Genomic DNA, 25,517 nt, shown 5'->3' on the forward strand with positions numbered 1-25,517 from the left:
ACAGGGGGGGGGGGGGGGGGGGGGGAACAGCTCAGCGCATCTTTCAAACCAACGGCGACCCTGGATGAGCACAGGTTATTGAGCCAGGCTCGACATCACGTCAGGGGGCACAGTAGGTCGTCAGTGTTGCCACCTCGTCGATTTTCAAACCTAAATCCTGTCGTTTTGTTGTGAGGAGGTCATCTCGTAATTGGAACTAAGACTCACAGACGTCTTCTGTGCCTCCTGAGAAACTGCGCCACCTGGAGGAGAGCAGACCTCTAGTGAACCACAGACACTAGTTACTCAACTAGTCCTTCAACCTTCCTCCAGTTGGTCCGTCCTCAGTTTGAAATAGATCAGGAAATAGCATCTGCAGTTCAGCTGGATGACGTCACCTGGCTGGGTTTCTCAGGAGGCAGATGCAGCAGAGCTCTCGAGACACAAAACACGTTGGTGTAAGTTTTATATCTGAGCTCTCGAGACACATAACACGTTGGTGTAAGTTTTATATCTGAGCTCTCGAGACACATAACACGTTGGTGTAAGTTTTATATCTGAGCTCTCGAGACACATAACAGGTTGGTGTAAGTTTTATATCTGAGCTCTCGAGACACATAACACGTTGGTGTAAGTTTTATATCTGAGCTCTCGAGACACAGAACACGTTGGTGTAAGTTTTATATCTGAGCTCTCGAGACACAGAACACGTTGGTGTACGTTTTATATCTGAGCTCTCGAGACACATAACACGTTGGTGTAAGTTTTATATCTGAGCTCTCGAGACACATAACACGTTGGTGTAAGTTTTATATCTGAGCTCTCGAGACACATAACAGGTTGGTGTAAGTTTTATATCTGAGCTCTCGAGACACAGAACACGTTGGTGTACGTTTTATATCTGAGCTCTCGAGACACATAACACGTTGGTGTAAGTTTTATATCTGAGCTCTCGAGACACATAACACGTTGGTGTAAGTTTTATATCTGAGCTCTCGAGACACATAACACGTTGGTGTAAGTTTTATATCTGAGCTCTCGAGACACATAACAGGTTGGTGTAAGTTTTATGTCTGAGCTCTCGAGACACAGATCAGGTTGGTGTAAGTTTTATGTCTGAGCTCTCGAGACACATAACACGTTGGTGTAAGTTTTATGTCTGAGCTCTCGAGAGACAGATCAGGTTGGTGTAAGTTTTATGTCTGAGCTCTCGAGACACATAACACGTTGGTCTAAGTTTTATATCTGAGCTCTCGAGACACAGAACAGGTTGGTGTAAGTTTTATATCTGAGTTCTCGAGAGACAGAACAGGTTGGTGTAAGTTTTATATCTGAGCTCTCGAGACACAGAACAGGTTGGTGTAAGTTTTATATCTGAGCTCTCGAGAGACAGAACAGGTTGGTGTAAGTTTTATATCTGAGCTCTCGAGACACATAACACGTTGGTGTAAGTTTTATATCTGAGTTCTCGAGAGACAGAACAGGTTGGTGTAAGTTTTATATCTGAGCTCTCGAGACACATAACACGTTGGTGTAAGTTTTATATCTGAGCTCTCGAGACACAGAACACGTTGGTGTAAGTTTTATATCTGAGCTCTCGAGAGACAGAACAGGTTGGTGTAAGTTTTATATCTGAGTTCTCGAGAGACAGAACAGGTTGGTGTAAGTTTTATATCTGAGCTCTCGAGAGACAGAACAGGTTGGTGTAAGTTTTATATCTGAGCTCTCGAGACACAGAACAGGTTGGTGTACGTTTTATATCTGAGCTCTCGAGACACAGAACAGGTTGGTGTAAGTTTTATATCTGAGCTCTCGAGACACATAACACGTTGGTGTAAGTTTTATATCTGAGCTCTCGAGACACATAACACGTTGGTGTAAGTTTTATATCTGAGCTCTCGAGACACATAACAGGTTGGTGTAAGTTTTATATCTGAGTTCTCGAGACACAGAACAGGTTGGTGTAAGTTTTATATCTGAGTTCTCGAGACACAGAACAGGTTGGTGTAAGTTTTATATCTGAGTTCTCGAGACACATAACAGGTTGGTGTAAGTTTTATATCTGAGCTCTCGAGAGACAGAACAGGTTGGTGTAAGTTTTATATCTGAGTTCTCGAGAGACAGAACAGGTTGGTGTAAGTTTTATATCTGAGCTCTCGAGAGACAGAACAGGTTGGTGTAAATTTTATATCTGAGCTCTCGAGACACAGAACAGGTTGGTGTAAGTTTTATGTCTGAGCTCTCGAGACACAGAACAGGTTGGTGTAAGTTTTATGTCTGAGCTCTCGAGACACATAACACGTTGGTGTAAGTTTTATATCTGAGCTCTCGAGACACAGAATACGTTGGTGTAAGTTTTATGTCTGAGCTCTCGAAACACAGAACACGTTGGTGTACGTTTTATATCTGAGCTCTCGAGACACATAACACGTTGGTGTAAGTTTTATATCTGAGCTCTCGAGACACATAACACGTTGGTGTAAGTTTTATATCTGAGCTCTCGAGACACATAACAGGTTGGTGTAAGTTTTATATCTGAGCTCTCGAGACACAGAACACGTTGGTGTACGTTTTATATCTGAGCTCTCGAGACACATAACACGTTGGTGTAAGTTTTATATCTGAGCTCTCGAGACACATAACACGTTGGTGTAAGTTTTATATCTGAGCTCTCGAGACACATAACACGTTGGTGTAAGTTTTATATCTGAGCTCTCGAGACACATAACAGGTTGGTGTAAGTTTTATATCTGAGCTCTCGAGACACATAACAGGTTGGTGTAAGTTTTATGTCTGAGCTCTCGAGACACAGATCAGGTTGGTGTAAGTTTTATGTCTGAGCTCTCGAGACACATAACACGTTGGTGTAAGTTTTATGTCTGAGCTCTCGAGAGACAGATCAGGTTGGTGTACGTTTTATGTCTGAGCTCTCGAGACACATAACACGTTGGTGTAAGTTTTATATCTGAGCTCTCGAGACACATAACACGTTGGTGTAAGTTTTATATCTGAGCTCTCGAGACACATAACAGGTTGGTGTAAGTTTTATATCTGAGTTCTCGAGAGACAGAACAGGTTGGTGTAAGTTTTATATCTCAGCTCTCGAGACACAGAACAGGTTGGTGTAAATTTTATATCTGAGCTCTCGAGACACAGAACAGGTTGGTGTAAATTTTATATCTGAGCTCTCGAGACACAGAACAGGTTGGTGTAAGTTTTATATCTGAGCTCTCGAGACACAGAATACGTTGGTGTAAGTTTTATATCTCAGCTCTCGAGACACAGAATACGTTTGTGTACGTTTTATATCTGAGTTCTCGAGACAGAACAGGTTGGTGTAAGTTTTATATCTGAGTTCTCGAGACAGAACAGGGTGGTGTACGTTTTATATCTGAGCTCTGGAGACACAGAACAGGTTGGTGTAAGTTTTATATCTGAGCTCTCGAGACACAGAACAGGTTGGTGTAAGTTTTATATCTGAGTTCTCGAGACACAGAACAGGTTGGTGTAAGTTTTATGTCCAATTATCACTCGTCCTCCTCAGGACAGAACTATAGGATAACGTCTGGGAGGATAGAGGACGGGGGTTTACCTCAGTGTGGTCCATGATACATCCAGCAGTATTTATCTTTGTCTCATCGTTGTCAAGTGGGAAACCAAGGAACGCCCCAGGGCTGGTCTCTGTGGCTCCATAACCTACCTTAAAATACATAACATACCGGTTATTTAAATACATAACACACCCGTTATATAAAATACATAAATACATAACACACCTGTTATATAAAATACATAAATACATAACCTACCTGTTATTAAAATACATAATACATAACCTACCTGTTATTAATATGTACAGTGATACGGGTATAAAGACACTATGGTAGTAATTCATACTGGCCAGCAGTGTAACTATTAAGAGTAGGTAAGGGATATATATAGGGGACAGATATATATTATATATATAGTATCTACAGATGTGTAAAAAGGATTATAATATGCAGGTATGTACAGACTCACCACCATCTCTTTCACCTGCATGCGCGTCATCAGCGTCCTCACGAGCTCCGGAGGACAGGGAGCCCCACCTATGAGGCCTGGACCACAACATCACACAGGTCAGAGGTCAGAGGGCCTGGACCACAACATCACACAGGTCAGAGCCTGGACCACAACATCACAGAGGTCAGAGGTCAGAGGTCCTGGACCACAACATCACACAGGTCAGAGCCTGGACCACAACATCACACAGGTCAGAGGTCACAACATCACACAGGTCAGAGGTCAGGACCACAACATCACACAGGTCAGAGGTCAGAGGGCCTGGACCACAACATCACACAGGTCAGAGGTCACAACATCACACAGGTCAGAGGTCCTGGACCACAACATCACACAGGTCAGAGGTCAGAGGGCCTGGACCACAACATCACACAGGTCAGAGGTCCTGGACCACAACATCACACAGGTCAGAGGTCAGAGGTCCTGGACCACAACATCACACAGGTCAGAGGTCGTGGACCACAACATCACACAGGTCAGAGGTCACAACATCACACAGGTCAGAGGTCACAACATCACACAGGTCAGAGGTCACAACATCACACAGGTCAGAGGTCACAACATCACACAGGTCAGAGGGCCTGGACCACAACATCACACAGGTCAGAGGTCACAACATCACACAGGTCAGAGGTCACAACATCACACAGGTCAGAGGTCACAACATCACACAGGTCAGAGGTCACAACATCACACAGGTCAGAGGTCACAACATCACACAGGTCAGAGGGCCTGGACCACAACATCACACAGGTCAGAGGTCACAACATCACACAGGTCAGAGGTCACAACATCACACAGGTCAGAGGTCACAACATCACACAGGTCAGAGGTCACAACATCACACAGGTCAGAGGTCACAACATCACACAGGTCAGAGGGCCTGGACCACAACATCACACAGGTCAGAGGTCAGAGGGCCTGGACCACAACATCACACAGGTCAGAGGTCAGAGGGCCTGGACCACAACATCACACAGGTCAGGAGGATCCACACACACAGTAAAACCTCATTCTAACCAAAGGATCTTCCATCTGGAGGACGCTATGTCATTATGAATTGAAAATGGGGGACCCTGATGTAAACAAGATGAAAGTCTTTCTCTGGTCTGCATCCCCTTAACAATTGTGTGTATTGAGCCGTACTGTATTGTACCCATTCTGCAATCTGTTAATAAAGTTTTCAATCAATCAATCATAGAGTTCCCCTAGCTCCAAAAAACACATTTAACCCTTTACTACCACACTACAGAAGGTTAACCCTTTCACTACCACACTAGAAAGGGTTAATGCTTTCACTACCACACTACAGAAGGTTAACCCTTTCACTACCACACTACAGACGGTTAACCTTTCACTACCACATTACAGGGGGTTAACCTTCTATAGTGTGGTGGTGAAAGGGTTAAGAAGTATTTCATCCCTATCTATCCAAAGGATTTACATACAGTAAAACCTCGTTCTAACCAAATTATCTACACAGACAGTAAAATGTAATTCTAGTCATATCTACAGTACGTCTCTCACCAGTTTCAGCCGATGACAAGTCGTACTTGTGGAAATCTGGCTGGTAAAGCAGGTCAATAAACATGGTGGGGGTGCCGTAGAGGACGTTGCACCTGGCAGAGAATAGAATATGGATTGTAAATCTAAGATAAGATATTCCTTTATTGATCCCCTTGTGGAAATGCAGGCATCGTAGCAGCATGGGGGAGGGGAGGTACGGGCAGGGAAACAGTAGAAGACATAGGCAATACAATTATAGTACAGTAGAAAAGTAAAAATAAGCAGTGTAAACAGTATAGTTAACTCTGAATATAAGCAAGTAGGCAGTGTAATCAAAGGATCTATGAAATCTAAATCTATACAAATGCATATTGTAATATTACAATAGCTTGAAGACATTGTAAATGGTGCATTTATATAGCGATTTTATCCAAAGCACTTTACAATTTTGTTCCTCACATCTTACCCATTCACTCACACATTCACACACCGACGGCGGAGGCAATCATGCAAGGTGCCAACCTGCCCATCGCGAGAAATTAGGGGTTAAGCACCTTGCTCAAGGACACAAGTCCTGGGAATCTAACCGGGAACCTTCTGATTACCAGACGACCACTCTACCTCCTGAGCCACTGTCACCACATTGTGTGCGGTGGCAACACATATACGCTGTACCTTTCGTTCTGAATGGCCTCCAGGTTGGCACGGGCGTCAAACCCTGCGGAGGGGAAGACCAGCGTCACGCCGTGCAGAGCCATACACATCCCTCCCATGACCGAGCCAAAACAATGGTACATGGGCACAGGGACGCACACTCTCACCCGGGGCTGGTTGGGGTCGAAGAGAATATGGTTATCCACAATTCAGTGTGTGTGTGTATGTGTATGTGTATGTGTGCGTTTGTGTGTGTGTGTGTGTGTCAAGTCAAGTGTTCCTTTATTAATCCTCTTGGGGAAATTGCAAGTGTCATAGCAGCATGGGGAGGGGGGTGGGGGTACAGGTGGGATAGGTAGTCAAAATAATATAACATAGAACAAAGTGCAAAGTAATAATGACAACAGTGATAACAGTAGTAGTGGTGAACAGTAGTCAGTGGCAGGATTCAATCAGACAGTAGTAATAGTGATGATGGTAAATATGGTCCAAACCGTAAGAGTCAGATATAGTCCTAACAGTTCTCAAGTTCTCCAGCCGTTAGCTCTCCAGCAATTGGCAGCAGTCCTGATAGCTACTGGCAGGAAAGACTGGCCGGGGCGGTTTGTGGTGTGTCGTGGGGGGATAAGTGTATGGCTGACATAGTCAAACATACGGTACAGACTTACCCTCCATCCATATCCCATTCGGAGACCCATAAGATGGGCGTTGTTGACTATATTGTGGTGAGAGAGAGTCACTCCTTTTGGGCTTCCTGTGGTTCCCTGAAAGAAATGGGTCACAGACAAATAAAACAAGAAAACTATAAACGAAGGAAGAGTCAATACATCAGGACACCAGCGTTCTTCTATGCTCTGCTTGGTGCCAGTTCTAGTATTGAAGCCTATGGGAAATGCTAAATATACAAGCTATTTGAGGAAATATATCAACCAATATATCAAACGTTAGCTAGTTAACAATGCAACACATTGCCGATGATTCTGACATCCGAGGTAATAACCTGCTTAAATGGCGATACCATTTAACTCAACGTCGGCCGAACTGAAAATGTTCACACTTGGCACCACGCGCTACACGGCGACGTGACGACCCTTCCTTCTTTTATAGATTCCTTGAAATAAACACGGAAATATTACCCGATCTTGACCAATCTCAGCTACACGCAGTATAATGCAGTCTGTGCCTGAATCACATTACAGTGTCATATTGTCCTTGATGGATACATTAAAGTGAGTTTTTTTTGTTTTGTTATTTCCTGTTGTCACAGGAAATATTATTATTATTAAATTATTCAAAATTTTTATTTTTTTATCTTTTTTTATTTCCCCACCCTTTCCTTGTACAGTGTCCTTGAGTCTGAGAAAGGCGCTTCTCTCTTAAAATCCAATTTATTATTATTATTATTATTTAGGTTGGATAGTGAAGGTTACCGAGGTGAACTGGATGTTGATGGGATCATCGAAGGACAGCTTGCTCTGCAGGTCCAGCAGCTCCCGGTGGTGCCGGCTCTCTCCCGCCTGCATCACGTCTTCCACGTGGAGCGTCCCTGGCTGTCTGCTGTCTGTCACCACCACCAGGCGCAGGTCTGGCAGCCTGACAACCGCGACACGTTCACATCCACCGAGCCATCAATCACACGCGGCCTTTCAGGGTTTATCTCACGGGTCCGGTTACGATACGATGAAAGCAACCATGTGTAGTATGATGAACACATTTATAACCCTGGTGATATGCTGGCTCTCTATCTACAGTACACGGTGGGTTGTGGTGGCCATTGGGGGCCATGTGGTAGGGTGTGTAGCATCGGCATTGTCAATAGCTGGAGCTCACATTTGAACCATTTCCTCCTGCACCCACACACCCCTTACCCTAAACCGGGTTTGTATCCTACTCCCTACACCCCTTACCCTAAACCGGGTTTGTATCTACTCCCTACACCCCTTACCCTAAACTGGGTTTGTATCTACTCCCTACACCCCTTACCCTAAACCGGGTTTGTATCTACTCCCTACACCCCTTACCCTAAACCGGGTTTGTATCTACTCCCTACACCCCTTACCCTAAACTGGGTTTGTATCTACTCCCTACACCCCTTACCCTAAACCAGGTTTGTATCTACTCCCTACACCCCTTACCCTAAACCGGGTTTGTATCTACTCCCTACACCCCTTACCCTAAACTGGGTTTGTATCTACTCCCTACACCCCTTACCCTAAACCGGGTTTGTAGCTACTCCCTACACCCCTTACCCTAAACCGGGTTTGTATCCTATTCCCTACCCATACACCCCTTACCCTAAACCGGGTTTGTATCTACTGCCTACACCCCTTACCCTAAACCGGGTTTGTATCTACTGCCTACACCCCTTACCCTAAACCGGGTTTGTATCTACTGCCTACACCCCTTACCCTAAACTGGGTTTGTATCTACTCCCTACACCCCTTACCCTAAACCAGGTTTGTATCTACTCCCTACACCCCTTACCCTAAACTGGGTTTGTATCTACTCCCTACACCCCTTACCCTAAACCGGGTTTGTAGCTACTCCCTACACCCCTTACCCTAAACCGGGTTTGTATCCTATTCCCTACCCATACACCCCTTACCCTAAACCGGGTTTGTATCTACTGCCTACACCCCTTACCCTAAACCGGGTTTGTATCTACTGCCTACACCCCTTACCCTAAACCGGGTTTGTAGCCCCCACTCACACACACACATATATATTATGCAGAATAGATGTTTGGTGTAAGAGGATTGTGTTTCTTCATTGAGCACGTATCCTTATCATTAGGGCACAAGTATCAGGGTTTGTGTCATATACCTGGAGCTCTGGATCCTGCCAGGTGACGCTGTGTCTATCTCCGGACAGAGCTCCCTCAGCATCTCACAGAACTTCTGGCTCTTAAACTGGGTCGGGCAGACCACTGCTTTACACTGGGCCTGCGTGGTTACATAACAGGCGGTCACAAGCTACTGGTAGGCACTCGTTACACATACACCAAACCAAGAAAGAATTAACTCAACTATGATGTTCGTAGATCAAAGATTAAGCCAATATGATCCACTAGCCCTAGTCTTCAGGGCAGTCGTTGCTGGGATCATTTGGTGGTCGAACCAGTTCAGACAGAGGTGTTTATTTATCTATTAATAAACATATCTACGACTTCCGGTATGAGAGCAGACGGGTAACACACGTGCGAAAGAGCTCCTGGTCAAATGAGTGAAAAAACGGATAAAAAAAGACCCGAAAAGTAATTAAAAAGGAAAATGCTCACGAGAAGTAAGGAAGAGACAACGATTGTGAAGGAAATAGAAATGGAGAACATACGAGAAGGAGAGAATCCGAAGAAACAGAATCCCCGGAGCGAAGCCGAGAAAAGCCAGGCGAAAGAAGGGGGAGGTACCGCTGAGGCAGACACGGTAATGCCAGGATGGGCCGTGAACATGCAGGCCGGGATACTGGAGAACATAACAGCGGCGATAAAACTGAACACGGACACGATAAGGAATGATATTGGGAAGCTACGGGAGGAATTGAGGAAGGAACAGGAGGACTTCAGAGGTGAAATGAATACAGAAATCAAAAGGGTGGAGGAGAAGATGGCGGAACAGAACAGAAACGTGACCGAGTTACAGACTAGGACGGCTCACGCGGAGGAATGGAACACGGAGATACACGAGGTATTAACATGTGTGATTCAGAAACAAGAACAGATGGAGACAAAGATGTCGGACATGGAGGGGAGGTCACGGAGAAATAACATCAGAATATGGGGACTGAAAGAAGGAGTCGAAGGGGAATCGGTGACCCTATATGTGGAAAAACTTATCAAAGAACAAATGAAGGAAACGGGACTGGAAAAAATGGAGATACAGAGGGCCCACAGGGCGTTGGCTCCGAGACCACAACCGGACAGACCTCCGAGGGCGGTGATTATTAACTTTCTGAGATTCGAGGTTAAGGAATTGGTACTCAGAACCGCGTGGACCAAGAAGATTGAAATCGAAGGGAAAAGACTATCATTTGATCACGACTACTCGACAGCGGTAGCGATAACACGCAGGTCCTACGCGGGACTGAAGAAAACCCTGAAAGAAAACGGAATGAGATTCCAGTCACCCATGACCTCGCTAAGGATTCACTGGGTGGAAGGAGCGGCGATGTACGCGACGGCACGAGAAGCGGAGCGAGAGATGAGACGGCGAGGGATGAGGATGTCGGAGGACGGAGAAGGAAGGAGGCGGGAGGAACAGACGCGGAGCCTGCAGCAGAGATTGGAGGGAGCACGCAGGTGGATCAGAGTGGGAGACCGAAACAGGAGGGAGGAGAGAGGAGGAGGCGGAGGCGGAGGCGGAGGTGAAACGTGACGGAGCGAGGACGGAGACGGATGAGGAGGCCAGACGGAGAGGAGGCGGGAGGAGGCGAACGGATGAGTACACACACAAGAGATTGAAAAAACTATTCAAATAGAGACAAAGTATAGAAACTGAAATAACATATGCATAAGCACACATTCCCAGGTAGAGGCAGGATATAGAAATGAACGTAACGTATACATGGACACATAATACACAAGCTGATGGAGGAAATAAATGGAAATATAACTAGGTTTGATAGGCGAGACACAGACCATACTGAAACAGATACATAGAAACACGCTGTGAGTAACACAGTTGGGAGGGATTAAGGGGATAAATGGACATCACATAGAAAATAGAGGAGAGGAAAAGAAAATAATAAGGGGTACACGGTAGACACCGCACACGGATATGGGAGGAAGGAGGGACAATGAAACATATGAGTCACATTGAGAGGGAACAAGAAAAGAGGGTCTTTGATCAAAAGGAAGGTCAGAGCGCTTTTGACCAGGAGCTCGAAAGCAAAAAAAAAAACAGTAAGAAAGCTGGACAAATATGACGAGCGATTGGGGGCAAGGGTTTCAAACCCCAAGCCGTCAGGAGGGGGCCCCTCGCTAGGAGGGCAATTACCCCTCACCCACCAGCAGGGGACAGGGGGGGACACAGGGACCCCCCGAACGCCTTGGGAGCACTTTATGTAAAGTTTATGTTTTTTATTTATGTTAATCATTATATGTATTCGGTGAAGAGAGCGGAGGCTCCAACCGGAGGGGGGAATGAGTGTGACATGGGGGGGACTGACAGACGAAAGAAGAAGAAAGATGACAAGGGTTAAAGGTATAAAAATGATGTCGTTAAACGTTAATGGAATGAATAATGCGATAAAAAGGGGCAAAGTGATGTTGAAATGTAAAAAAAGTGAGATGGAAGTGATTTTTCTGCAGGAGACACATTTGGTAGCACAGGGTCATGAGAAACTGAAGAGATTTGGATATGAAAATGCATACTATAGTTCCTTTGAACAAAACCCGAGGAGAGGAGTAATCACGTTAATCAAAAACACAGTCAAATTTGAATTGATCAAGGAAGTAAGAGACAAGGAGGGAAGGTTTGTTTTGGTGAAGGGGAAAATGGAGGGCCAAATGGTTACGTTAGTAAATGTTTATGCACCCCCAGAGAGTGAGAGGGATTTATATGAGACCATTTTTGACATGATAGTGATGGAACTAGAAGGGATATTGATATGTACGGGAGATTTTAACGTAGTACTGAATCACGACCTAGACACCACGAGTACTAGAAAAGGACGGGCGCCCATCAGTAGATATATGAATATTCAGATGACGGAAATGGGAATTACAGACGTTTGGAGGGAGATGCACGCCATGGACAGGGAATACACACATTACTCACACCCACACGTGACGTATGCGAGAATAGACTACTTTTTGATGACGACGGGGGACAGTTACAGGGCACGGGAGAGCAGTATAGGAGTGGCGGACATATCGGATCACAGTGCCATATATCTGACAGTAGATCTAGAAGGGAGACGGAGGAACACGATTTGGAGACTAAATGTAGGAATATTAAATAACAAAGGGGTGGTGAGTCAGATCAAGGAGGAGATAGCCAGATATAAGGAAGAAAATGACAACGGGGCGGTAGACCCGAACATTCTATGGGACACACTGAAGGTAGTGATAAGGGGGAAATTGATGGAAAAAACAGCAATGCTGAAGAAGGCCAGAACGGAGACATATCACAATCTGATAGGGAAGCTAAAGAAGCTAGAGGGGAGACACCAGATATCAAAAGAACAGGAAACGCTCGGAGAAATCAAAGAAGTAAAGGCCAGGATAAATAGGGAATTATTGACGGAAATAGAAAAGAAAGCGAGGTTCATGAAACAAACGTACTATGAAGGGGGACCAAAAGCGACCAGACTGTTGGCTAGGAGAATTAGAACGCAACAGAAGTTGAACACGATACACACAATAAGAGATACAAAGACTAATGAAATATTGAGGGACCCAGCTGAAATAGAGAGGACATTTAGAGAATACTATGAGAAATTATACACACAGCCAAAAGCAGCGGGAGAAGAGGAAATAGAAACATATCTGGAGAAGCTAGAGTTACCATCGATAGGGAAAGAACAGAATGAAGAGTTAAATAAAATAATTACGGAACAAGAACTGGAAGATGCAATTAGTAGAGCTAAAAACAACAAGTCTCCGGGGAGCGACGGATTCCCATCGGAATTCTACAAGACATTTAGAACTGAATTAGCACCCATGTTAGGGGCGGCGTTCAGACACACGATGGAAGAGGGGAAAATGCCCCCCTTGTGGAAGGAAGCCATAATCACCACGATACCGAAGGAAGGGAAGGATAGGGAATTATGTAGTAGTTTCAGACCTGTGTCCATACTCAACGTAGATTACAAGATGTATACATCGATAATATCAAAAAGATTTGAGACGTTTATGCCAGACATTATAGATGAAGATCAAACTGGATTTATTAAAGGGAGACAGACACAGGACAACGTGAGAAAGACATTACACATAGTAGAGGAGATACAAAAACAAGGGGGTAGCGCGGTACTGATTAGCCTAGATGCAGAAAAAGCGTTCGACAGTGTGAGCTGGACATTTTTATATAAAACATTGATGAGGTTCGGACTGAACGGGAGGGCGATGAAGATGATCAAGGCGCTATATCAAGAGCCGACAGCGAGGGTTAAGGTGAATGGCAGCTTGACGGATAGAATCAGATTAGAGAGGGCTACCAGACAGGGATGTTGTCTCTCACCGACGCTCTTCGCCGTTTTCATAGAACCACTGGCACAACTGATCAGGCAGACCGAGGACATCAAGGGAGTAAGGATAAAGGGAACGGAATATAAACTAGGCTTATTTGCAGACGACGTGATAGTATACATGAGGCAACCAGAAAAGAGCTTCCCGGCACTGATGGATCTACTGAAGGAATATGGTCACTACTCAGGATACAAACTAAACGTGACAAAGACACAGACCTTAGCATGGAACTACTCTCCAACGACGGAAATTAGAGAACAGTACGGGATAAGATGGGACATGGACAAGATTAAATACTTAGGGGTGAACATCACGAGAGGGGTGGAGAAACTGTTTGAGGCGAATTATACACAGATAAATCAGAACATCAAGAGAGACCTAGAGAGATGGACAGTAATGCCCTTGGACTTCAATTCAAGAATAGAGGTCATTAAAATGAACATACTATCAAGGTTACTGTACCTATTCCAGTCACTACCGATACAAATACCACAGAATCAATTCAGGGAGTGGGACAGACTGATATCGAGGTTCATATGGGTGGGGAGAAGACCACGGGTCAGATATAAAACACTACAACTACCAAAGGAAGAGGGAGGGATGGCAGTACCCAGCCTACAAGATTATTACTATGCGCAGCACAACTGAGAGCAGTGACGTGCTGGTGTAACGACAGATATGAGGCAAGATGGAAAGACATTGAAAAAGAAGGGGAGGGATACAAGGTACAAGCTCTGGTGGGGGATAGGGAACTATTTAAAGAAAAAGAGGGACTATTAGATCACCAAATACACCTTGACCATATGGAACAGAGTAGTAAAAACACATAAATTGGAGAAGCAGTCAGGGGTCCTGAGATGGGTAGCACATGACAAGAGATTCAAACCAGGGAGGTTAGACCATGGATTCAGAAGGTGGGAGAGGGGGGGGGGCAACAACAATATGCAAAATGATAGAGAAGGGAGAAATGCAGACACTACAAAAATTAAAGGAGAAATTTGGACTAGAAAACAGGGACCACTTCAGATATCTACAGGTTAGAGACTACTACAACAAAGAAATAAGGGGGGCCAAAGACGAGGAACAGAATGGAATAATAAAGATGATAGTATGGGCATACGAAGGGGGGCAAGGAAGAGTAATATCAGCAATATACCGGGCTATAATGACCAGCAAGGGACACACGACCGATTACATAAGGGAGAAATGGGAGAGAGAGCTAGAGATAGAAATAACAGGGAAGGAATGGGGGAACATATGCGAGGTACAACACTCAACAACAGGATCGAGAATATGGAAAGAATTTGGATGGAAAAACATAATCAGATTCTTTATAACCCCAGAGCTGAAAGGAAAATATGCACCAACACAAAAAGCATGCTGGAGGATGTGTGGGAAGGAGGGGGCAAATCACACGCACATATTCTGGGGATGTCAGAAGCTGAAGGGGTATTGGGAGGAGATAGGGGAAGCAATGATCAGAATATTAGGATACGGGATACCACAAACAGGACTGGTGCTTTACTTAGGAGACCTGACACACAAGGGAATACAAGGGGGGGACAAATATTTAATAAAGATAATGTTGATAGCGGCCAGAAAAGCAATAACGAGACTGTGGTATAAGGAAGACCCACCGACAATAGCAAATTGGGTAGGAATAGTGGAAGAAATACAGGATATGGAAAGGATAACACACATGCTGAGGTTACAGGAAGAGAAATTTGGGGAAAGATGGGGAAAGTGGGAGGATTATAAAAGAAACGAGAACGACATCACAGAGGAAGAACCAAATGCAACACAAGAGAGCGAAGGGTAAAGGAGGAAAGATGTTCAAGCAGGGTCTATGAACCCATGTCACACACCTGTACTTTAGTTAATATTATCTATTTTGTTTTTGGGATATTACAAGTGCTGAATGCTTTTATACCTTATTATTTATGTCTGTTTAACGGTGTGATATTAAATATTCAGGGATGATGTGGTTTGTGTATGGGTGAAACAAAAGGCAAAGTGAAAGTTAATAAACAAGAGAAAAAAAAAGAAAGGACGAAGGAGAAGGGAAGTAAGAAACTCAAGGAGGGTCTCTGGACCCAGATCACACATACAAACCTTAGTCAGCATTTATTGTCTTTGAGTAGGAATTACCTGTTTATGCCTGTTTAAGGGAGATACACAATCAGCCTTTGTATCAAATACCTAGAAAACAACAGTAGGGGAACCAGACAACTAACCATGTGATACCCATGTAAATATTTATGTGCACTGTTTTTTCTTTTTGTTTTTATTGTGATACTAGTCTCTTCATTTTTTATAATTTATTTTTTGTAAGTGCTGTCTGTCTAAATAAATGTTAATAAAAAATTTAAGTTTAAAAAAAATAAAAATAAAAAATAAACATATCTACTAGAAACACTGGTGTTCTGTTGTGTGACTGTGCTAACCTCTTCCACCACATGACCGACATTTGACATACAGTACACCTCCTATCTTAAAACAAAAGCTTATCTTACATTCCGATAAAACAAAGTGTATTTCATTTTCAAGGTCTTGTGTGAGAAATACTCATATTCATATACTTCGGGGTTCTAAAATTTAAATAGTTATATAAATATTTAGGGATTTGGTTAAATAATAGGCTCTCTTTTTACACCCATGTGGAACACCTTTCTAAAAAGTTGAAAGTAAAAATATGTATTAGAAACAAATCATGCTTTTCTACTGCCAGTAAGAAGACCATTGTACAATAATCCACAATTATGTCTGTATTTGATTATGGTGAAATTATGTACATGCATGCATGCCTCTCCCTCCATCTGAAAGCCCATCCACGCTGTGTATCATAGAGCACTGGGTTTTATCACTGGAGATACATTTATCACTCACCATTGTATTTTATATGAAAACAATTGTAAGTAGGTGAATTCTACACATCTGACAATATCATAATTTTCTATATTATATCCACAATCATTCATATATTGTGTTTCATGTATTTGTTCCATGCATCTAGTTTATTTCTGAATATACTTTGCATGTGATGTTCAACAGCTTTCTCTCACAGAAAGGTGAAAGGTCAGTGAGTTCCCATCTCCTGGACTGACCAGGCCTACAGTAGGTTAGGGGGCTTTCTAACTAGCCGTCCGGGGTCGAACAGGGGATTGATTGAGAGGGAAGGTCAGGTTAGGGCGTCTAAGCATCAAACATAACATTAATGCAGTGTGTAAAGTAACCAGTAGGAATTAGGCAGAGAAGCATTTGCACACTCCCATATCGGTCATTAAATGGTCAGTATTAGGGTTTTAAAACTGTGCAAAGTAATAAAAGCCTGGAGTTTAAGAGATTTTTGAAGTCCATTCCAGGTAAACGGAGCAGAGTACACAAAATCCCTCTCCCCAAACTCAGTGCGAACTTGTGGGACTGAGGTGGATAGAAAGTCCTGAGATGGCAAGCTGTAGGAGGAGTTTGACACAACGGTAAGGTGTGTACAGAGATATAGAGGTAACAGTATATTGTAAACAGGTCTACTGTAAACAGGTATATTGTAAACAGATACAGTATATTGTAATGTAAACAGGTCTACTGTAAACAGGTCTATTGTAAACAGGTCTGTTGTAAACAGGTACAGTATATTGTAATGTAAACAGGTCTATTGTAAACAGGTATATTGTAAACCAGTATATTGTAAACAGGTACACAGTATATTGTAATGTAAACAGGTCTATTGTAAACAGGTATATTGTAAACCAGTATATTGTAAACAGGTACACAGTATATTGTAATGTAAACAGATACAGTATATTGTAATGTAAACAGGTCTATTGTAAACAGGTATATTGTAAACAGGTACAGTATATTGTAATGTAAACAGGTCTATTGTAAACAGGTATATTGTAAACAGGTACAGTATATTGTAATGTAAACAGGTCTATTGTAAACAGATACAGTATATTGTAATGTAAACAGGTCTATTGTAAACAGGTCTATTGTAAACAGATACAGTATATTGTAATGTAAACAGGTCTACTGTAAACAGGTCTATTGTAAACAGGTCTACTGTAAACAGGTACAGTATATTGTAATGTAAACAGGTATATTGTAAACAGATACAGTATATTGTAAACAGGTATATTGTAAACAGATACAGTATATTGTAAACAGGTATATTGTAAACAGATACAGTATATTGTAATGTAAACAGGTCTATTGTAAACAGGTATATTGTAAACAGGTCTATTGTAAACAGGTACAGTATATTGTAATGTAAACAGGTCTATTGTAAACAGGTATATTGTAAACAGGTCTATTGTAAACAGGTACAGTATATTGTAATGTAAACAGGTCTATTGTAAACAGGTCTATTGTAAACAGGTTGCACACGAAAAATAGATCTCATATTGCTCATATTCATATTACTTCACCTGAAATAAAGGATCAATACATTTAAAAATAAAAACATACCTTTCTCAGGGTAAACTCCAGCTCCTTCAGCCGATAGGCTGGGTTCACGGACACCTGCAGGCAGAACAACCATTGAAACATTGTTATTTCTTGATTCTTTTTTATTGTTGTTTCAAAATAAACCATTAATTCATTCATCTTCTCTTGGCACTGTTTTAAAATAAGTAGAGAAAACGTATCACACACAGCATGAATACAAGCTAAGTGAAATGCTATTTCAAACCTAAATTAAAAATCTAAATATGAGGCCTCCTGAACTGACCAGTATGATGCCGGCCTTGGCTGAGGCGAACTGGAAAAGGATCCATTCGTATGTGTTGGGTCCCCAGACTCCCAGTCTGTCTCCTCTCTTCAGGCCGAGAGCCAGGAGGCCTGCTGCTGCTTTGTCTACCTGCAACAGGGAACAACATGACATAACAACATGCTGCTGCCTTGTCTACCTGCAACAGGGAACAACATGACATAACAACATGCTGCTGCCTTGTCTACCTGCAACAGGGAACAACATGACATAACAACATGCTGCTGCCTTGTCTACCTGCAACAGGGAAAATATCATTAACAACATGACATAACAACATGACATGACATAACATGACATAACAACATGACATAACAACATGCTGCTGCTTTGTCTACCTGCAACAGGGAACAACATGACATAACAACATGACATAACAACGTGACATAACAACATGACTTAACAACATGCTGCTGCTCTGTCTACCTGCAACAGGGGAAAATGTCATCAAAATGCTTATTGAGACATGTGAGGAAGATGCATTCATATTACAGCCCGATCTCACTTAAAATGTGTAAATAAAGTACTTATGGACCACAGGAAAAAGGTACATATTGTCCGTTATGTTATAGCCATAAGTGATATATTTACAAAAATGTACAATGTGTACATATTACAAATAAGTAATATATTGACATATTTACAAATAAGTATTTATATTTAATATATATATTACATATTCCAAAAATAATTTCCCAAGAAAACTTTTGCGTTCCCCTGCTGGGGAACAAACCCAGGACCCTCACATGGGAGGTAAGTGCCTTTACCTCAAGACTACTAAGACACACTTTTCTGAGAGCCTCAAAACCCTAACCTTAACCACCCTGTTACCTTAAAATAATCATAACCGTCCTTAACCCTAACCATAACCATAACCGTAACCATAACTTTCTATCTTAACAATAACCGTTAAACGTTAAAACAACTCCTCATCATGATCATCATCATCATTGTATTGATGTGTTTCAATCAGAGTGTATATACTGTACTGTATATCTGTATGTCGTGTATGTCATAAATGTTATCATGAATTGAAAATGGGGGACCCTGATGTAAACAAGACAAAAGTCTTTCTCTGGTCTGCATCCCCTTAACAATTGTCTGTATTGAGCCGTACTGTATTGTACCCATTCTGCAATCTGTTAATACAATTTTCAATCAATAAATCAATCAGTGGGTGGGTGGGTAGCTTAGTCTAGTGGTGAGCACATTTTCCTGCAATTGCAATCAATGTTAGTTCAACTCCCGGTCAAAGAGTTTGAACGGTTTGTTTTGGATTTTCGCCAATACGAAATGTAAATATTACTTATGGCTATAACATAACATACAATATGTACCTTTTTCAGTGGTCGAGGTTTTTCGTGACTGTGTTGCAGCCCTGGACCATATTATGGTACACGTATAGAGGAGTAGATATAGGCAGCTCTTTGTGTAATTCCTTTGATATAAATAACTGCTGAGTTGGCTGCTTGAAGTCACAAGGGTCCAGACCAGCCTTCAGCATTTGAGTGTTGATACAATGTGGTTCCTGAAGATGAGTGAAGTGCTGGGCAGGCCGTTTCCACCACTAGAGTCAGCCATACCTTTAGGTTCAGCCACCCCTTTAGGACCAGCCATCCCTTTAGGGTCAGCCATCCCTTTAGGTTCAGTCACTCCTTTAGGGTCAGCCATACCTTTAGGTTCAGCCACTCCTTTAGAGAGTCAGCCATCCCTTTAGGGTCAGCCATTCCTTTAGGTTCAGCCATCCCTTTAGGACCAGCCATCCCTTTAGGGTCAGCCATCCCTTTAGGTTCAGTCACTCCTTTAGGGTCAGCCATACCTTTAGGTTCAGCCACTCCTTTAGAGAGTCAGCCATCCCTTTAGGGTCAGCCATTCCTTTAGGTTCAGCCATACCTTTAGGGTCAGCCATTCCTTTAGGGTCAGACACACCTTTAGGGTCAAACACACCTTTAGGGTCAGCCGTTCCTTTAGGGTCAGTCACCCATTTAGCCTCCAATGACTGGTAATGGTAATGCAGTCACAGTGTCTGTAGGCCTGAGCAGATGATCTACAAACAAGCAGGGCCAGAAACCTGACTGTCGTGTCAGTGACGTGTTGGTTCATTAAAACGACAGTACAGAAACCTGACTGTGGTGTCAGTGAGTTGTTGGTTCATTAAAATGTCAGTACAGAAACTGTGGTGTCAGTGAGTTGGGCGGTCTGTAAAGACCTCTACAGTCTTTACAAATCGTCCATGACTCAAGGTTGATGCTCGAGTCTCAATGATCAAGCTTTGTCTGGGTGCCAAGAATTGCCCCCAGGGAGATGTTCCTAAGTACCTCTGTAATTACATTCACTGTATTAAATTAATGTCCTACACAACATTCCATATTTGGACTCACTCCAACAATGGGTACCATATGTGCTGTAATTAAAAGCAATCAAAGAGCAGAGATAATAGGGACGTTTCATAAAATCCTTTCCGATGTGACGTTAAGCCGAGGTCCCGACTGAATTCGGTCGTTAAAGAACTCAGGGCGCCTATCGCAAGGAGTAGGGAGTTCCCCCGACGTTCCTGGCACAATTCCCAATCAGGTCTCTCGTCTCTGACATCAAGGCCACCTAATCATTCCCCCGCTTAATTGTCTTTCAGCCATTGTGTAGTGTGATATGTGCCTGGTGCCAGTGTATGGCAGCCATTGAGCCTGCATAGCCCAAGGTTGGGTGCTACACAGTGGTGGTGAAGGAGGTGATTTCATCACCCTACATTGTAAAGCACATCGAGTGTCTAGAAAAGCGCTATATAAATGCAATTCATTCATTCATAAGCAGAGCCTTATAGATAAATAAATTGCAATGCATATCCCTTCTCTATTCTTTTGTCTGAGGGATTTAAATTTAGTTTGAACTGCCCAAGATCATAGCAATAACCATAATAACCATAACCCTAACCTGTGATTTGCACTACATCTCTACTTTTTACCAAATGTTTTTCATTTGTGCATTGCTAGCATTTTGTACTTTAGTTTGTACTTTAGTTTGTATATTGTATATTTTGTATAGTGTTTGGTCTTTATTCTTTTAACTTTTTTACTGTATGAAGCACAATCTCGGGGGGGCTCATACAGAACCAAGCATTTCACTCTAATGTACATGTACCTTATATGTGACAAATAAAACAAAACTTCAACTTCAACTTGAACACTGTGTGTCTTTGGGCGGATATGCTCTGTAACTGTAAGACAGATAGGACAGACAGTAAGACTCTAAAGTCTGAAAGTGAGTGAGTGGGTTTGGGGGACGTACATCGAGCTGAAACTGGGCGAAGGTTTTGCGAACGCCGTCCTGCGGGAAGACCACGGCCTCGCGGTCAGGCCAGCGCTCAGCGGTCGCCTGCAGACTCTGGCCCACCGTCAGGGGGAGGAGGGAGACGGAGGAGGTGCCGTGGACGTAGCTGCTGGTCACCGTGGGAACGTGAGGAGGGCCGACAACATGGATCGACCTGCAGGGGAGAGAGGAAGATTGTGGAACAACCACTGCACTCAGACGGTTCGGTGCAAGTGTCCAATTAGTAGACAATATAACGCTTTATTTTTTTTTGATCCACTTTTTCTCCTTATTTTCTATTTTTTCTCCCATCCCAATTTCGTGTTTCCAATTCTCCTCTCCCCTGTCTTGAACGTTGCTCGCATATGCCCCCCACTGGTCGGTTGTAGGGAGGATAGAAGCCTTGCATCACGTGTCCCCTCCGGTACACGAGGAGGCAGCCTGTCACATATTTTCGCCTGTCACATATTTTCACCTGCCAGCGCGGACTCTCATTGGCGAGGTGTAACGTGTGGGAGGCTCACACTACCCTTGCCATTTCCTGTCTCTGCTGTGCAGGCGTCCCCCAACCGACCTGTAGGAGTCGCTGTCCACAATGTCCAGATTACCACCCATCGACTTCCACCCGCTGACTCTGCCAATTGAGCCAGTATGACGGCCGGCCCAAGCCGGAGGCAATGCTGACACCCGGATTCGAGACCGGAGTCTCTTGCATTGGTGACAAGCGCAATCTCCGCTGCGCCACCCAGCCGACGGTTTAAATCTGCTTATTTGTTTACCATATTCAGTGTCACATACAAAACAAACATAAAACCAGTGCCAATATCATATCTGTTACATATTGCATTTAACACACATGTTAAATTAGATAAGATTAGATTAGATTGAAATGTATGCACAAGTACAGTACAATGAAAATAATTTTGCATCCAATCAGAGTGCAAATTTTATAGTAAAGTGCAATAGAAAATAGGTATATTACCGCTAAGAAGATGCTAACTAATGCAAAAGATAATGCAAGATGTGCAATAGCGAATGTTCAATTAACACTGTGCAATGGTGCTCATTTATCTTAATTTATTGATCTATTTTACTGCTGCTACTTTTTTATTTTTAACTTTGAACTTAAGTACTGATTTTATTGTTTGTCCACCACATTGTTTCACTCATTTGACTCTTTTATTGTTTGTCCATTTTATGTCTATTTAACATTTTTCAACTGATGAGAGCTATTGGATACCTGACTTTCCTCAAGGGGATCAATAAAGTATCTATCATCATCATCATCATCATCATCATCATCATCATCATGTACAAGCCACTTTTTCCTCCCTCCCTCTTAGAGATAAGTTCAGTAGACACTACTTGACAGAATGGGGTTGTGCACTATGACAAAGTAAGTAAGTAGCCCATCCAGTAAAGAACGTTGTCAACTTGTGCGTTACTTACGATACAATAAGATATTCCTTTATTGATCCCCTTGGGGAAATTCGGTACAGGTATGGGCAGGGTAATAGTAGAAAGACGTAAATATAGGCAATAAGATTAGATCCAAATATAAAAATATGAGAAAAAAGTAAACAGTGTAAACAATTTAAAGGTGACATGTACTATAAATGTCATTTTTCAGTCTCTAGCATTGTATTATAGTAATAGGAGTTCGTATCAATGTGTTTTAGTGTCTAAATACCATATTGGCGGATTGCTCTGATTCAGCTCAGCCCCTTTCCTCCTCCAGTAAATCAGGCCATTTTGATTTGAACGGCTGAGTGACGTCATTCGGCCGCTGGGTAGCGCACAGTGATGCGATTGGCTCTGTGGTTGGAGCTAATGCCCGCCTACTTCCTCATACTGCGAAGCAGATTGAAACCCGACACCTCTGCATACTCTGGAGGGAGAGAGAGAGAGAGAGAGAGAGATAGAGAGGGAGAGAGAGAGGGAGGAGAGAGGGAGAGACAGAGAGAGAGAGAGAGGGAGACAGAGAGAGAGAGGGAGGGAGCACTTGGGGGGGGGGGGGGGGACCTGCCGCGCCACACGGGAGGTGGGACCCTCTCGAAAACGAGGGGGGGGGGCCTCCCTTCCTCCCCTCTCCCGTGTGGTGCGGCAGGTCCCCCACCCCCCAAGTGCTCCCTCTCTCTCTCTCTCTGTCTCCCTCTCTCTCTCTCTGTCTCTCCCTCTCTCTCTCCCTCTCTATCTCTCTCTCTCTCTCTCCCTCCAGAGTATGCAGAGGTGTCGGGTTTCAATCTGCCCTGCAGGGAGAGAAAAAAACGAAAGGAAGAGACGGCCTATCTTTTTTTTCTCTCTCTCTCTCGCACCCCCCCCCCCCCCCCCCTCTCTCTCTCTCTCTCTCTCTCTCTCAATCCAGAGTATGCAGAGGTGTCGGGTTTCAATCTTCCCTGCAGGGAGAGAAAAAACGAAAGGAAGAGACGGCCTATCTTTTTTTTCTCTCTCTCTCTCTCTCGCACCCCCCCCCCCCTCTCTCTCTCTCTGTCTACCTCTCTCTCTGTCTATTCATTCATTTTCATTCATTCATACCAGTCGCAGACTGTGTGGACTGACTGTCACTCAAAGTGCTTATGGGCGGAGCCAGGCCATAACAGCCTGAAATCTTGGAGCTGAAAAATGATGGTTTTGAGCACCAAAGCATACAACGACGGCCTGGTGGCAGGCAACATGAATGACCACAAGGTGGCGCAATACAACGTAAGGAGGACAGTGACAGAGGCCAAACGCCGCTACAGGGATAAAATTTAACTCCAGTTTGAACAGGCCGACTCCAGAGCTATGTGGCAGGGGCTCAAAACGATGACGGACTACAAAGGCACCTCCCTCAAACTGAACAGTGACATCTCCTTAGCAAATGACCTCAATACCTTCTATGCGAGGTTTGATGCTGGTAATAACAACACCAGCCCACAAGCCACGGCAATGGGGGGGGGGGGGGTCTGCTGCTGATGGAGACTCAGTGTTCAGGGTAACAGAGCATGAGGTGAGGCGGACCTTTAAAAAAGTGAATATCAGGAAGGCAGCAGGACCGGACGGCATCCCCGGCCGCGTCCTAAAAGTCTGTGCCGACCAACTGGCCCCGGTATTCACTGACATATTTAACCTGTCCTTAGAACAGGCTGTCATCCCCACCTGCCTGAAGAAGTCCACTATTATCCCTGTACCCAAGAAATCCAAGCCTGCTTGCCTCAACGACTACCGCCCTGTAGCTCTCACCTCCATAGCCATGAAGTGCTTTGAGAAGCTAGTAAAGGGCTACATCTGCTCCTCCCTCCCCATCAACATGGACCCCCTGCAATTTGCATACCGCCCCAACAGGTCCACGGAGGACGCCATAGCCCATGTGCTGCACACAGCAGCATCACACCTGGACAAGAGGAAGGGGAACTATGTGAGAATGCTATTCATCGACTACAGCTCGGCATTCAATACCATAGTCCCCTCCAAACTCATAGCCAAGCTCAGGGACCTGGGCTTGAACTATGACCTCTGCCAGTGGGTCTTGGACTTCCTGACGGGCAGACCCCAGGTGGTGAGAGCAGGCAACTGCACCTCCTCATCCATCACCCTCAACATAGGGGCCCCCCAGGGCTGTGTTCTGAGTCCCCTCCTCTACTCCCTGTACACACACGACTGTGTGGCTCAGCGGAGTAGCAACACAATCATCAAATTTGCTGACGACACAGTGGTGGTGGGCCTGATCTCTGCAAACGACGAGAGGGCCTACCTGGATGAGGTCAAGGTCCTGGCGGGATGGTGCCAGGAAAACAGCCTCTCCCTGAACGTCAGCAAAACAAAAGAGATGATTGTGGACTTCAGAAGGTCGGGGGTCAAGGACTACAGCCCCCTCAGCATCGACGGGGCACCGGTTGAGAGAGTGAACAGCTTTAAGTACCTCGGAGCCTACATATCCGAGGACTTGACACACACATTGACAGTGTTGTGAAGAAGCTCCCCACCCTCCAGAACATTTACAACAAGCGGTGCAGGGGCAAGGCTAAGAGAATCATTAAGGACTCCAGTCACCCGAACAACTGCCTCTTTGAACTGCTGCGG

The 25,517-nt window shown here is 43.9% G+C and overlaps 1 protein-coding gene across 1 annotated transcript in view; it reads right to left on the minus strand.

Annotated features, from left to right (window-relative positions):
* Positions 1-25,517, minus strand: part of LOC311240424 (medium-chain acyl-CoA ligase ACSF2, mitochondrial-like) — a gene marked incomplete at its 5' end in the record, with an annotated part of 39,597 nt that overhangs the window by 8,968 nt on the left and 5,112 nt on the right. Inside the window, 10 exons of the mRNA XM_084329008.1 lie at positions 3,572-3,679; positions 4,000-4,076; positions 5,569-5,660; positions 6,223-6,374; positions 6,870-6,965; positions 7,632-7,794; positions 9,025-9,143; positions 17,849-17,902; positions 18,111-18,239; positions 21,435-21,630. Coding sequence (XP_084185134.1) covers positions 3,572-3,679; positions 4,000-4,076; positions 5,569-5,660; positions 6,223-6,374; positions 6,870-6,965; positions 7,632-7,794; positions 9,025-9,143; positions 17,849-17,902; positions 18,111-18,239; positions 21,435-21,630 — 1,186 coding nt within the window. The remainder of the gene's footprint in view (positions 1-3,571; positions 3,680-3,999; positions 4,077-5,568; positions 5,661-6,222; positions 6,375-6,869; positions 6,966-7,631; positions 7,795-9,024; positions 9,144-17,848; positions 17,903-18,110; positions 18,240-21,434; positions 21,631-25,517) is intronic.

Source organism: Notolepis coatsorum, assembly GCF_963971535.1.
Source record: "Notolepis coatsorum genome assembly, chromosome: 14".
In the NCBI taxonomy this organism is placed as follows: domain Eukaryota; kingdom Metazoa; phylum Chordata; class Actinopteri; order Aulopiformes; family Paralepididae; genus Notolepis; species Notolepis coatsorum.